Raw genomic sequence first — 15,360 nt, forward strand, 5'->3', positions numbered from 1 at the left:
ATTCTCTGAGCTCCACCCCCTCTGATTTTTTTTTTTTTTAGAGATGAGCTGATCTGGTGTCCACTCCTGTGTATTTCATTCCTCCAGCTAATCCAGGGGTGTGTTGCTTCGTTTGTGTACACTGGCCTGCCAGAACCAAGCTCACCTTTCCTGCTTCCAAGGTAATGGTGGAGTTTGTTTATGTAGCACCCACATGTGCTCAGGGCTTTACATGACAAAGCCCTTTCTCCAAAAGGGTGGAGTCTCCCTGACAATGAAGATGGGGCTACAAAGATAGTGGCCTGCTCTCCAGAGGAGCCTTTTCCATCACTCCGAGCAGAGACTACACAACAACCTGAGTTGTATTCTGCACGCTGCGCTGCACACAATCATTGTCACACAACAGCCCTCCAGGCAGGGCCTACTCACGGTTCCAGTGGTAACTAGATGTCAGGGGTCCAGCCCTGCTAACTGGCTTGTTGTGACCTTGGAACAACCACTTCACCGTTCTCTGCCTCCATTTACCCACCTGTAAAATGGAGCTGAAGCTAGCTACTCCCTCAGCTGCTAGGCAGGAGAGTCCAGCAATGAGCCTCATCCAGCCTTTTGTTCCAATCAAGTCCTGCTGTCCATTCATTTGCATCATACAGCCAGATTTCAATCGACAATTAGTGATTATCTCCCCAGCCTGACTGACCTAGATTCCTGGGCAACAAAGATGCAGATCCCAACCTACTGGGCTAACCTCTTCCCACCCATACAGGTATGCTGAGAGTTGACAAACACATCCAAGTCACTTTGTACCCCGGTGTAGAACAGGGATGCTCTTTTCGGGGCCTGCTGTGTCATGCTTCACCCCAGAGATGGCTGCATTTCACTGCTGCTGTTTGCATACTCAGTACAACTGTACCTAGAAAATCACGTTTACCCGAAATCCCTGTTCCATGTCCCCTTGTTTTTAATTACATTCACTATTTCCCCCTTTGTCCATATTCATGCAGCTCCCATAATCCCCTAGCTGAGGACCCACTGCACTCTACAAGAGGGCTGGGCACTGAATAAACCTGAGTCACTTGGGGTTTGCTTTTTCTTGCAACTGTGATGCAGGAGGTATTATGTCCCCAGCAATGGCTCCCTGAGGCACCAGAAGAGCCCATGAAAACAACCACAAATGCAAACATTTCTTAGCTTGTTTGGAAACCCCTCTGAAGATGGCAATCGCGATTAAAAACAAATGCAAACCCGGGCAACCCACAGCTAGAGATGCCCGCCCGTCACTGTAAGGTGCCGTTGAAGCCCTAGCAGGAAAGAGGCTGTAAGATTTAAACCATCAAGTTGCAGGCCTTGATTGCAGGGCACTGGTGAGCATGCAGCCCAGGTAGCTCCCCAGGGGCGGCGGGGTGGCGCTGGGCACAAGGTGGCAGAGGCACTGCTAGAGCGAGAAGAGGGATTGGACGATGGGGTTACTGCTGCGGCTCATTAGGATGAAGGTGCGTGGCAGGGTCTGAATGCAACTGGTTAGCAGCTGAGACACAATTACAATACGCTGTGCCTGGGACACGCCATACCATGTCTGGGGGATGCGCTGCCAGTGCCTCTGGGACATGGGGGCACCCCTCCTGGCATGGGGCAGTGATATGTGATATATTTGAGTCAAACACTGCATGACCCAGGGGTGGCAGCAGGGCACAGCACAGGATGCAGGGGTGCCGTTGCGGAGTCTGGGGGTGCAGAGCATGGGTATACCAGGGAATGCAGAGCATGAGGGGGCACAGTGCAGGGCCTGGGGGTGCAGAGCATGAGATCCTGGGTTGCCAGTGGGTGCAGAGCGCAAGGGCTGGAGGTGTCAGGAGGCACAGGGTGTGGGGGCAATATTGGGGCACACAGCGCAGGGGATGTGGGGGGGATACTGGGGGGCACAGTGCAGGGTCCAGAGGGAGGGGGGCTGGTCCAACTGGGGGGGCTCCCGGGGGCTGGCTCAGGGCAGGGCCTGGGGGATATTGGGGGGCTCCCGGGGGCCGGCTCAGGGCAGGCTCGGGGGGATATTGGGGGGCTCCCAGGGGCCGGCTCAGGGCAGGCTCAGGGGGATATTGGGGGGCTCCCAGGGGCCGGCTCAGGGCAGGCTCAGGGGGATATTGGGGGGCTCCCAGGGGCCGGCTCAGGGCAGGCTCAGGGGGATATTGGGGGGCTCCCAGGGGCCGGCTCAGGGCAGGCTCGGGGGGATATTGGGGGGCTCCCAGGGGCCGGCTCAGGGCAGGCTCGGGGGGATATTGGGGGGCTCCCAGGGGCCGGCTCAGGGCAGGCTCGGGGGGATATTGGGGGGCTCCCGGGGGCAGGCTCGGGGCAGGCTCGGGGGGATATTGGGGGGCTCCCAGGGGCCGGCTCAGGGCAGGCTCGGGGGGATATTGGGGGGCTCCCGGGGGCAGGCTCGGGGCAGGCTCGGGGGGATATTGGGGGGCTCCCAGGGGCCGGCTCAGGGCAGGCTCAGGGGGATATTGGGGGGCTCCCGGGGGCAGGCTCGGGGCAGGCTCAGGGGGATATTGGGGGGCTCCCAGGGGCCGGCTCAGGGCAGGCTCGGGGGGATATTGGGGGGCTCCCGGGGGCCGGCTCAGGGGATATTGGGGGGCTCCCTGGGGCCGGCTCGGGGGGGTATCGGGGGGCTCCCTGGGGCCGGCTCGGGGGGGTATCGGGGGGCTCCCGGGGGCCGGGTCTCCCCGCTCCCGCTACTGGCCCAGGCCGCGCCCCCTTCTCCATGCAGGCTGCGGAGCGCGCTGAGCAAGGGAGGGGCGGGGCCAGGCCATCCAGCCGCCCCACGTGGCCTGGGCCGCGCCAGCCAATGGCCGCGCGTGTTTCGGAAAGATCTCCATATATGGCTATGTTCTCGGCCGGCGAGGCGGGGCCGGCGCCCCCGGGTATAAAAGGGCGGGGCTGCGCGCACCACGGTCTCACTCAGCCGGCGGCAGCGGACCCAGCAGCCTCGCGTCCCGCAGCACCGAGCGGAGCCTCCTGCCCACAGGTACTGCCCGGGCCGCGGGGCCTGGCGCCCGCCTGCGCCGCCCCCCTTCGCCAACCGCAGGCCGCGGCGGCGCGCCCCGGGCTCCTTCCCGGCGGGCCGGCTGGGGCGCGCGCCGCCCCCCCCTTTGGGGGTTCGCGGTGGTACCGCCCGGCCGGCCGTTTGAATGGCGCGAGGCCGTGGCCGTGTGCGGGCTCTGGCCAGGTAGGGGCTGTGATTGGTCCCCCTGGCGGGTGACGTAATAGAGCGGGAGGTTTGTTTGAATGGAGAGGGGTGGGGCTGCTTGTCGCTCTCCGCGGGCAGAGGGGCGGGGCTGTAGGCTAGCCCGTTGCTCCGGCAACAGGCCCCTGGCGCAGCGGGCGGGCGGGGGGAGAGGACCTGGCTGCGCCTCGCGCCCTGCCCGGGGCTGTAGGCGGCTGAGCGCGTGCTGCGGGCTGGGGGCAGGGCTGCCCTCGCTGCCATGGGGGGTGGCGCCTTTGCAAGCTGGGCGGGGCAGGCACGTCTGGCTCCAGCTGCTGGGATCCTGCAGGGCCAGGCCTGGGTGCAGTTAGTGACCCCCTGCAGGTGGGGGCCCCCCCGGCCTTGGCTTGCACCTGCAGGTGGCCCCCCCCCCCCCCCCCCCCCCCCCCCGGCCTTGGCTTGCAGCACAGACCGAGCTCTCCTGGCTCAGCCTGTGCTGGACCCGCCCTTGACCAAGGTCTCTCCCCTCTGCAGCAAGATCTCCACCATGGAAGAAGAAATTGCAGCGCTCGTCATCGACAATGGCTCTGGCATGTGCAAAGCTGGCTTTGCAGGAGATGATGCCCCTCGAGCCGTGTTCCCCTCCATTGTTGGGCGCCCGAGACACCAGGTGAGCAGCCAGCCACGTACCCGTGAAGTGAGAGTGGCCAGGTGTAATATTGCTGGGGGTTATGAAAAGGGGCCTTGACACTTACGGCCTGCCTTGTTTTTAAAGGGTGTCATGGTTGGCATGGGGCAGAAGGACAGCTATGTAGGCGATGAGGCCCAGAGCAAGAGAGGTATCCTGACTCTCAAGTACCCCATCGAGCACGGCATTGTCACCAACTGGGATGACATGGAGAAAATCTGGCATCACACTTTCTACAATGAGCTTCGTGTAGCACCTGAAGAACACCCTGTTCTGCTGACAGAAGCTCCCCTGAATCCCAAGGCCAACAGAGAGAAGATGACACAGGTACACTTGCTGCAGTAGTCTGTGATCTGCCTTCCTCCCTGTTTCACAAACCATCTCTTTCGTTATGGATCTCTTTTAAAACTCAAGTGTTCTTTCAATATTTTCAGGGCTCTGTACACCTCCTGGCATTTCCTTCCTGAAGTCTCAGGTTTCTTTTTTTGTTTTCTTTCTGCCTGCGTTCTTTGCTTTTCCTTTCCCAGCACATCAGTTTTTGCATGCAAGCATGTTTTCAAAGATTGGCTTGAGGCGAGGTTTTCGTACTACCTGTAGTAAAACAGAACTTTCTTTGCAGATCATGTTCGAAACCTTCAACACCCCAGCCATGTATGTTGCTATCCAGGCAGTGTTGTCCCTGTACGCCTCTGGTCGTACCACTGGTATTGTTATGGACTCTGGTGATGGTGTTACCCATACTGTGCCCATCTACGAGGGGTATGCTTTACCCCATGCCATCCTGCGTCTGGACTTGGCTGGCCGAGACCTGACAGACTACCTCATGAAGATCCTGACAGAAAGAGGCTACAGCTTCACCACCACAGCTGAAAGGGAAATTGTGCGTGACATCAAGGAAAAGCTGTGCTACGTTGCCCTGGATTTTGAACAGGAGATGGCTACTGCTGCTTCATCATCCTCCCTGGAGAAAAGCTATGAGTTGCCTGATGGTCAGGTGATCACCATTGGCAATGAGAGGTTCAGGTGTCCAGAGGCCCTCTTCCAGCCATCCTTCCTGGGTAAGTATCTACCAAACCGTCATCTGTGCTGGAACACAACAAGCCATGAGAATCGCTGGACTGCCAAGTGCTAGCTTTGCAGTGCTGACTGCAATCTAAAGCTGGTTAGGGGAGGGGTTGGGTAACTGAAGTCTGATCACTTCTGTCTCTTAGGTATGGAATCCTGTGGCATTCATGAAACCACTTTCAACTCCATCATGAAGTGTGATGTAGATATTCGAAAGGACCTGTATGCCAACACAGTATTGTCTGGGGGAACCACAATGTACCCTGGGATTGCTGACAGAATGCAGAAGGAAATCACAGCTCTGGCACCCAGTACGATGAAAATTAAGGTAAATGGCTCTCCTCTTTCCAAAGAGCTACTGAGTCATAGGAGGAGGCTGCCTTTCCAGATATTCTTGACCACTGACTAACTGCTTCTCCTGTCTTTCTAGATTATTGCTCCACCTGAGCGTAAATACTCCGTTTGGATTGGTGGCTCCATCTTGGCGTCTCTCTCTACCTTCCAGCAGATGTGGATCAGCAAGCAGGAATACGATGAGTCTGGCCCATCCATCGTCCACCGTAAATGCTTCTAAATGGACTTTTCACTAGTATACATTTGCCTGGGCAAATTTATACACTTCATGCTAGCCTCATAAAACTGGAATAAGCCTTTTTTCAAAAACTTGCCCTTGGGAAAGTCTGTAAGACAAATGTCAGTGACTCGAAGTTGCTGATTTGACCCTGTATTCAAGTTAACTGTTCCCCTGGTACATTTCAGCACCTACCCTGTATGTATCTGACCAAACCTTGGTACAGGTGGCATCACTCATGTGGCATAAATGCTAGGGTTAGCTTGTATTGGTAGAAGAATGTTCAAGTATCTCACTATGGGCTAGTGACTCCTGGTAATTCTAGGGTTTGAGCCTAGATTTGTACAGGGTATTTGTCAGACTTCCAATACAAAGTGCTGAATATTCCAGATTTTGGTGTAGAGGCTGGTAAAGTTCATCAAAGAACTTATTTCTGTTGCTGCCGTTGTAGCAAGGCTGGAAAACATGACATCCAAGCCTTACGGGCCAGGTTTCATTTTATTATCCCAGCAAACATCCTTGGGGGCTAAAGTTACTCAACTTTTGAGTTGCTAAAACTGCATTTACACCTGTAAATTTTACACATCAAGTTTAATTTATGTAAGATTTTTGTATGTTGCCTTAATGTTCTCACATGACAGTAGAAAACCAAAACTTGTAAGTCATCCTGAAGTTGAGAAATTGTAATGCCCAACAACACATCAATGTGTAAGGAAAATAAAGCGCTGCAGTAAAACTCCATGGGTGTCCTCTTCTGAATAAGAACCTTGGCTTTTCAGGTATTGGACTAGATTTAATACTATCTGACCTTGCACATAGTGATGTTCTAAGTTCCTTGTACAAGCCTTGACAAATCTCAGAGCTGAGGCAAACTAGTTTCCTTGCGTTAGCTCTTACAGCCAGGTATGCTGGGGTCTGATTGGTACATCTCCACTTCTTCTTACACACATTCTCCCTCCCCAGATCTTCTCATCTTAGTTATAACTGGGTTTAGTAAAGACTTCAAGCTTGTTAAGGTGTGCAATCCCAGTTACATTATTTACATAGCTGGGGTTGCATATCTTAAGCTAACCTGGGTCTAGTAACAGACCCAGCCTCAATTCTAGTCTCTTCCCTGGCCTGTAGTGCAAGCAGGCTTTCATCAAACAGATGCTGCTACAGCAAACCTGTAGTTGCTTTAGTGCAAAAGCTTTTGCTGCCTGTCTAAACTGCCCATGAGTTTGTGCGCAAGAACACTGACTTTCTAATGTAAGAAATCAGTGTTTCTTGTGCAGAGCTATGATGCTCCCACTCAAGAATAAAGCCCTCTTGCGCAAGAGGCCAGTGTAGGCAGGCAACATGCACAAAAACTTAAAGTATTTAAGCAGAATCTTGCCAATGTAGCTGCCCTGTTTAAGTAAATGGTACTAACTACCTTGTCAGACTGATCAGGCCCTACATTTTGGTTTTAAAAAGTCCAGCCAGGCTGCTGCTTTGCATAAGAAACAAAGCACCCTCTACAGGCCCCCAAAGACACTTCTGAAAGTCTTGTGTGTAAAATCCTGGCTTTGATTCCCAAGTCTGGAGCTTCTTTAGGCTCACTCGTTTCCCTCTTCATGCTGGGGGAGAGCCACGAGATTCTTTTCTCCCTTCCTGCTCAGCCCTCGTGTTAGGAAAGGCACTGATTTGTTTTCTACCATTATTAGTTGGGGATCCTGCTATGAAACAGGCATTGGAGCTGTTGGCTTAAGCCTGCTGCCAAGCCAACTCCCTAGCAGGGTGGAGTCAGTTTTGTGTGCAACTGACACAAGCATGTATCAAAACTAACTCTCCAGCTGCTAGTTTTGGAGCAGCAGTCAGAGCGTTCACCTGTCTTAAGTTTCTCTGTTCAATAGTATGAATACATGTATTTCCCTACCTGGGAATTTCTGAATATCCTGTAATTGCATCTATAATAGGCCTTGACCCATGCCTTGCTCTTCTGGCTGGTGTTCAGGTGGGAGCCTGCCAAAAATAATTTTTTTTTTTTAGTTGTATGGGGCTAAAACTTCAATTGTTCTTTGGCAGGGTGGTGGGAAGTTGAATGCAAAGAATTTTTGCCTAGCATAAATAAGGACGAGCATTTGGGAGGAAGCTTTCATCCAATAGGGTTTGAAAAACACCAGTCACTTTTAGAGTTTAGCATTAATGAGCTTCCTGTTGGCAGGCAGTGCCTTGCTGTAAAAGATGAGTTTGAGCAGTAGGCAGAGGTAGGGAACTGGATGGTGTCCATAACAGCATTCTACAGGGAGCTGTGAATTTCAATGTGCTGTACAAACAGCAGCTCATACAAAATCCCTGCATGCTAAGTATTTTCATATTAAACAGGGGCGAAGAAGAGATGCTAATTAATTGAAATACCGAAGGTCGTGCAGTGAGTCAGTGGCAGAGCTGCAATTAGGCTCTTGCATTTGCTTCTCTAATTACTGCTGAGCACTGTTCCAAGCCGTGTGGTTATGTGTTAAACAGAGTGCTGCTGCTGTGTTAAAGTGCCATGGCAACTGGTCTTAACAGTCCAACAGAACTTCCCTCATCACATGCAAGCTGCTGTGGCAAATAAATCAGGCTTGCAGTTGGGTTTTGTGTGAGCAAAATCACATGCCGAGAAAAGTAGAAGTCAGCAAGGTGGCTTGGCCCAGAGCCACAGAGGTAGTTAAGCGCCTACTTTGCACTGTGAGTCTACCATTGTCACCCACTGCTAGCCAAAACCTGGGTGCTCTGTGGGAGGTTCCTGAGGGACTCTTAATTTCCTTGGATTTTTTATTCTTCCTTTCCAAGACCTGCCTTAGGCCTTTTCTACATTTGCCTTTCCCACCATGACAGAAATTCCTTCTTGGCCTTAGCAGTAGAGGCTAGTAGGAAGGGCTAGTGCTTTGTCACCCCAAGTGTAACAATGTGCCCCAAAGTTCAGGAGAGCTCAGCCATCAGTTCCCCTGCATGCTTCCCCTCTTCATGGATGCAAGTTCTGTGCTAACCTGCAAAGGGAAAACCCAGGTTGGGGGCATGGGCTAAGGATAGCCAGCTACAAATACCAATCTTAACGGATCTGACTTGGAGGCCTTTTGGCCAGTGGTTTGTCTCGGACACTGGCTGGCACCAGGTGCTTACCCTCCGGTTCTTCCTGACTCTCACTAGCTAGAGATCAGCTGGGCCCTGAAGAATGAAGATTTATATCCCAGGCAGAACTTTCTGGCCAGATCTACACTTCAAAAAAGTTACATCACTCGGGTGTGAAAAATGTGCACTCCAGTTAAACCAACCTAATCCCTGGTGTAGCCAGAACTAGGTCGCCGGAAGAATTCTGTTAGCCGTTTTCACTGGAACAACAGCATGGATTTTTCACTGTGGGGGTGGATTTGAAAAACACCAGGTGGCAATTTTTGCCAAGCTGTTCGGTGCCATAATACACTCATAACCTGTCTCTAGTTGGCTTTTTGCTGTGTGATTTGCAACGGAGCTGGAAGGGAGGAGTCAAGGTGTTTTGTTCATCCATAAATACTCTTCAAAATGAACCAGAGGGATGGGTAACGCCTTACCAGAGAGGAAGGAAGGCTGCATTTAGATTCTATGGGGCAGGAAGATTTCCTCTGCCATGGAAAAACAATTCAGTCTTCAGAGATGCCGTTTGGGATGCCTTACAGATGTCAAGTTAAATAAGCGGAATCTGTCTGTTGGAGAAATTTTAGTTGGCAGCCGCCTGCGTCTCTGTATCCACAAAGGCCTTAGCTCTAAATCCCCTTTCAAGTGTTCGCATATTACAGGATATGATGTAGTGTTCTTAACCTCCTAGGTAGAATGTTTGCACATTAATCACGCCAGGAAAAAAAACGAGAACGAAAGAAAGTCTGCAGGGAATGCGCAGTGAGAGCGGAAGGATGTGGCTGCTTAGTCAGAGCAGCCGGGACTCCATCCCAGAGCCGTGAGCTCCTCCCGCGCCCCCGTCTTAGAGAGCTGCAGGCGTTCCGGCCACGGGCGGCTTCCTCGTGTCGCTGGCCGCACCCTGGCGGTCAGATCACAGGTGCGCTCGCTGGACACGTGGCAATGCCACGGGGGTGAGGCACACAGGGCCTCTCAAGGCACCTTTTGTTAGCCTGGGGAGGGGACTGAGTTGGGTGGGATGCGGGAGAGAGGACCCGGGGGGGGGGGGGGGATGCAGTTACAGGGGGAGTGGAGAGATGGGCACAATCCTGTGGATCAGGGTTGAGGGCAAGTGGTTCCAGCTCCATCCTGCAGAGAACAGGGGCCATCCATGTGATGCACCATGCCAGCGTATGCACACGTAGACACACACAACCCATTTGACTGCTTCAGAAAGCCAGAGGCATGAAATCACCGCTGGGGGCAAGGGGAAGGGGGACGGGGCGTGGTGAGGAAGGGTGCCAATTCTGATGGAATAAAACCTGGACCCAACACCTTTGTCCCTGCCTTGGGTCCCCAGAGCCAGCACTGCTGAGTGCTGCCTCGGGCCACAGCGGAGCCAGGGAATGAAGACCTGCCACTCTCGCTGCCGTCACAGAGCCACCGACGCCAGCCGGCAGGAACTGGGGGTCTCCCCTGGCCACCGTGCGCCTGGAGCCCTGGGGTGGGTCACTAGCTGCACGGCTCACGTGCTTAGCCTGCTGCATGCACCCTGCGTTCCCAGGCCTCAGCCCTGCAGGAACCCGGCCGCTGGAGCCAGACGGTGCTTTCGGCCAGCGCTGCAGCAACCAAGCCAGGCTCCGTGTTATCGAATGCCGGGGCAGCCCTGCGAGTAGACGCCAGGTGCACTAGTAGCATCAGCCCATCCGGGCGGAACAGGAGGTCCCCTCAGCACAACGTCTGACCCACACGTCTCTGGGATCGGATCATTTCCCGCTCGGTTCCCGGGGGGCTGTTGGTCACAGGGAGCCAGCAGCTGCTGGGTCCCATCTGGGCCATTGTCCGTCTGGCGGGCCAGCCGATTTCTCTGCTCAGAGCAGCGTTGGGGGCGGGGCTGCCAGCGTACAGCTCAGCAGTTCCAGCGCTGCCCTTGCCCGGATGAGCTGAGCGCTCGGGGCAGGAAGAATTCCCGACACCAGACTCCCGTTCCAGGCGCGCTGCCTGGTTGGTTCTTTATCTGTATCAAAGCAGGGCTGAGGGTCCCCTGAGGGTCCCCAGCTATGGCCCAGGGCGCCTGGCCTGTCCAAACAGCACAAAGACAGTCCCTGCCGCCAGGGACACAATCCCAGGTATAAGGCAAGTGACCCCAGCTGGGGTTGTGTGTTTTTTCCACAAAAGAAGGTGAATTTTCCTGCTCTTTGCCCCCAGAGCGCCGCCAGCCACTTGTACTTCTACGGGAGTAAACTCTTGCGCCCTGTCGGTCCCGGATCCAACCATCTGTCTGTCTGTCCCATTCCAGCCCCGTCTGCCTGTCTCTGGCTGATGTGTCTAGCCGTAATTCCACAGCCGTGCATCAGTTTTCCCCAGGCGGGTGTCACCGCAGTGGCTGGGTTTGCTTGTGTACATTTCCTTGGTGGCTGGGCCAATAAAAGCTATTACCTTCCCCCCGCCCCGGGGCCAATGGGCCAGCAAACAGCTTGTCGGGTTTGTGCATTCGACTCCCTGCATGGTTGGCAAGCAAGTCCGAGCCGACGGGCCAGAGACAGGTGCGCAGGCAGCATTTCCTGCCAGAGAGGGCCGGCCGGGGAGTGTCTTGATCACCAGTCCCCTTCCCATGCCACTAGCAATGTGAACCCAACGCTAAGGGAGCAGCTTCCGCCCGAAATCCACTCCGGGCCATCCCCAGGGTGCGCACTAGAGGGCGGTGCTGGACCGCTTCAGCCGGCTTGGCGCTCTGGGTGCCAGGCGGGCCACCGATCCTTGGGTTACAGGCAGTGCAGCGGCGAGGGGGGGGGAACAGACACGTACCTGGGGTCCCAGTGTCCCCCCGCCAGGAGGCCTCCCCAGGTCTGCCTACTTCAGTGTCTTTGGGGGCCGGTCCTTATTGTCACCATAGCGCCTGCGGGCCCAGCGTGCCGGGCGCTGCACAGAGTGGGAGCCGGCCCCTGGCCGACCCAGCTCGCTGCCAGCTGCTCTGCTGATGCAGTTGGCAAAGGCAGCAGCTTCCTCCCTGCTGAGCAGAGCGGAGCCTGGTGCCCGGCAGGGGCTGGCGCTGGCCCAAGCGGAACGGCCCCCTCTCTCCTGGCCTTGATTGACGCCCTGGCTGGCAGCCTCAGCGGGGGGCGGGGGGCTGGTCCCTCCCAGGGCAGGCTAGGGTGGGGGCAGGCAGGTCTTGACTGTAGCTGAGCAGGGAAAAGCAGCATGTCCAGCTCCTAGCACGGGGCTGGCATTAACCATTGGGCACCACAGCCTGCTGTGGATTAGATCAGTCTCCTGAGGAGCAGGGGAGGGGTCACAGCTGGCTAGGCCCAAAGGGCCAGCAGGTTTGGGTGCCCAGGCTGTAAGCTGGTTTTCACCCACCCTTGTTCTCCCTTCTTGGCCATGAGCCCGGCTGCTTTGCCCCCTGTGCAGGGTCTGGCCGCTCAGCCCATGGGGACATCGTGTCTGGTGCCCCAGGCCATGATTGGGGATCTCAGCAAGGAGGTTCGGGAAGTGAGTGAGCAGGCCACGGTCCCCGCTATTCTTAGGACGTTGTGTCCTGCGGCCTCTTCATCCCGCCCCGACACCGCTCCCTTGGGCTCTCCTGCGCCCACCAAAAAAAAACCAAACCCAACCTCCATGAATGGCCTTGCAAAACATTGTATTTATATTTGGGTCCCAGTGTGCTTCCTTTTGGTTCCAGGGCCTCCCGGTCGCACCCTAAGTCATGATTTTCAGCGCCCCCCACCCCCAGCTCGTCCCGGCTGGCGCTGTGGACAGATGCCCCCCTTTCTGTGATGCCCTCTGCTGGCAGCACCCCGTGTGTGCGCTGGGCTGGTGGCAGGGGGCATTACCATGTCATGACACATAAGTGAATGGGTCACCCAGAAAAGGGTGTCCTTGGGGCAGTACAAGGCAGGGACGGGGGTGAGCTTGGGGAGCAGAGCAGGGAGGGGGTAAGCTGGCTCTGCCAAGCCCCCTCGTCCCGCCCTGCACGCTGTGCCTCACGCCCGGCTGGCTGGGCAGTAGCCATCCCCCGCAGCCTTTGCTTGTCTCTCAATTGGCATTCGTCATGGCTTCGCTGGAGCCAAGTTGGCTGCGTTTGATTGTTCACTTGTTAACTTGCTTAGTCGGGGACTTTTTATACTGTGGTGTTGGAAGGAATTCCCGGCCTGCCTCCCTGTGCCACGCGGGGGGGGGGGGAGGGGGGGCGAGAGGGGGTCCCCGTGGCTGCAGAGTGATGGGTGGCGGCTTAACTCTTTGACGGCCTGCAGCCAAACCCAGGGGCTAGTGCTGCAGCAAATCGGCGCACCAAGGCCTGTTCCCTGTTCGGAGACCCGGGGGGCTCCAGGATTCTCAGACGCTCCACACCCAGCTGCCCCTGCCGTTGGCAAAGGCCTGCTGGGGTGCCATCTAGCGGCAGAACGTGGGGTGGACACGTGGCTCAGCCTGGGGGTGCAGGAGAGATGCTGTGGTGTGTGGACAAAGGGCCTCGCAGGCTTACGGGCCACGAGGCTGGGCTAGTGCCACGTTGGCTCAGGGTACCGGCTGGGGGGGGCCTCAGGGCAGGCTGGCTGTGCTCTGGCAGAACCGTCAGGACCCCAGGCCTGGGTGGTCACGGGCGTGCCACCGCCCCACTGTGCACCCAGTGCAGGGCTCCCTGCCGGCCAGAGGTGACATGCGCCATGCGTGGGGCTGCCCCAGAGCGCTGGGGTCACCCTACGGGGGCGTTTCCGGGCTCTGTGTTGTGCCCTGGCAGGGAGGAGGTGAGGGGCATTCCTGGGGCCCTGCCAGGGACTCCCCATTGCACCCCACCCTGTGCACCCCGGAGTTGCTTGCAGCTCAGGCATCCCTGCCCTAGGGTGCGGGGGGGGGGGCTGGCAGGTCCCCTGTTCCCAGCCTGTGGCTGCTGGTGCCACCTGCCCTGCAGCGCCCCCTGGAGGAGAGGAGCGGCCTCCACCTGGCCCTGCCTGCGGGGAGGGAAGGGTTAAGATCCCCGGCGTGGCGAGAACAAAAGGGAGCCCCGCTGGCCAATGGGCGCGCAGAGCTGCATTTTGACACCCTCTGGTTGGCTGCGGCAGCGCCAATGGCAGGCGGGCGCTGGCCGTCCGTCCTGCCCCACGTGGGGGAAGGATCCGCCAGGCAGGTCTCCATTGGCTGGCTGGGGGCCCGTCCATCGCTCAGTCCTGCGCGCGTCACCTCGCGTCAATGAGCCGGGGGGGGGAGTCCCGGGAGGGGGCGGAGCCCGAGGCTGCGGTGACGGGCGATGCAGGGGCGGGAGCCGGCGGTCCCCGGCTGGGATCAGCCGCTCTAACTGGGCGGGAGCGGGATCCCCCCTCCCCCCCCCCCCACACACACAGGTGGGGAAACTGAGGCAGGCAAGGGCCGCGATTTGCCCCAGGGCAGGGAGCTGCTGCCCCGCCCAATGGCCCTGTGCTGCGGGTTCATCTCGTTAGCGAGTCCCGGCTCCCCCCGCCTGGCAGGTGCACCCGGCTCAGCGCCTCCCCCAGGGAGCAATACCTGCAGCCCCCCGGACACGTGCCCCCTCGTGCATGTGACTGGCCTTGGGGCTGTATGGGGCAGGGGGCTGCAGCCTGCTTCGTGGGGCTGTGGGCATACGCCAGGCCTGAGCCGGGCTCGCTTGGCGTGTGCAGCCTCTGCCTTGGCACCTGCTCCCCGCTGCCCGGGAAGCCTTTAGCATCTTCCCCCCGGCCTCCTCTGCCAAGCCCTTTGCTGCGCCACGTCCCTGAGACAGCCCCGGCCTGGTCTTCAAGCTGTACCCCCACTCTGACCCACTGGGCACCGCCCCAGCTCTCAGCCCAGGGTGCCCCTGCCCGGGAAGCAGCTGTGGGGTAGCCTGCTGATCAGGGACCCTGAGCCGGGGAGCATGGGGGAGGGAATCTGTGGGCCAGGGCATCCGTGGCTTCCTGAGTCAAGATCGCCCCTCTGAGGCCTGGCCAGCGCTTGGTTTCAGTGGAGACCAAAGTCTCTCTGGGACTGTTGGATCTAAAATCCCCCCCCCCCCCGGTCGTTTCTTGCTGGCTTCACTTTTGAGCCACTAAGCGAAACCAGCCTGAGCCCCGCCAAGCAGCTGGCAGCCCCCAGCCCCACCCCCTGCTCAGGGTGGGGGCTTTGGAGGGGTCATTTCCGGTTCCTGCTGGCCCCTGACCCAGCTTCTCAGATAGATCAGCCCCCCCCCTCTCCTCCAAGGCAGCTTCTCCCCAGGACCCAGAGACATTCGACCCCTCCCCTTTGGCCCAGGCGCTGCGCTCGCTGGCTTTGCACTTGGGGCTTTGTGGCAGGGTCCCCTGGGCAGTTGGCTCGGGTGGTCACAGGGCGCTGCTACCCCAGCTGCCACTGCCCCAGGTTCCAGCTGCCCGGACACAGGCAGCTCCCTTACCCTGAGCTGGCGGCATGGGGCCTGCTCCCAGGTGCACAGGAAACCGGCATCCAGACAAAAGCACCGGCAGGGCTCCCGTCTGAGCTGGCAACCGGGGGCCCCACCTCGCCCTGGGAGCCTGGGGCTACTGGCACGAACTGCTGAGCTCGGCTGGGGTGTTACCCCTTCCCTGGACCCAGCACCTGGAGCTGGGCTGCAGCGAGGCCTTTCCTGGAGCCAGGACTGCCCCCCACTTCAGTCTCCGAGCTCCCCGGAGCAGTGCCCTGCCATGGGCTGGTGGGACGGGATGCTCTCGGGGGGCCAGGCTGCCCAAGGGAGTCAGGGGCCCAAAGGCACAGCCGGGCACCCCAATGTGTTTCAAACAGGGCTATGGAGCGCTGAGGTGGCAG

The 15,360-nt window shown here is 57.7% G+C and overlaps 1 protein-coding gene across 1 annotated transcript; it reads left to right on the top strand.

Annotated features, from left to right (window-relative positions):
* Positions 1 to 2,853: 2,853 nt before the first annotated feature.
* ACTG1 (actin gamma 1) lies at positions 2,854 to 6,235 on the top strand. Its single transcript, XM_075904062.1, has 6 exons — positions 2,854 to 2,995; positions 3,707 to 3,842; positions 3,948 to 4,187; positions 4,480 to 4,918; positions 5,072 to 5,253; positions 5,356 to 6,235. The coding sequence occupies exons 2-6, from the start codon at positions 3,720 to 3,722 to the stop codon at positions 5,497 to 5,499; spliced, it is 1,128 nt and encodes a 375-aa protein (XP_075760177.1). The 5' UTR covers positions 2,854 to 2,995; positions 3,707 to 3,719; the 3' UTR covers positions 5,500 to 6,235.
* Positions 6,236 to 15,360: the final 9,125 nt, after the last annotated feature.

This window comes from Pelodiscus sinensis, chromosome 20 (assembly GCF_049634645.1).
Source record: "Pelodiscus sinensis isolate JC-2024 chromosome 20, ASM4963464v1, whole genome shotgun sequence".
NCBI classification, from domain to species: Eukaryota; Metazoa; Chordata; order Testudines; family Trionychidae; genus Pelodiscus; species Pelodiscus sinensis.

Excerpts from the sequence above, each read along its gene's own strand:
- ACTG1 (XM_075904062.1), top strand. The coding sequence starts at position 3,720 with ATGGAAGAAGAAATTGCAGCGCTCGTCATCGACAATGGCTCTGGCATG. Across the intron at positions 4,188-4,479 it reads ACAGAGAGAAGATGACACAG|ATCATGTTCGAAACCTTCAA; the intron begins GTACACTTGCTG and ends CTTTCTTTGCAG. Across the intron at positions 4,919-5,071 it reads CTTCCAGCCATCCTTCCTGG|GTATGGAATCCTGTGGCATT; the intron begins GTAAGTATCTAC and ends TCTGTCTCTTAG.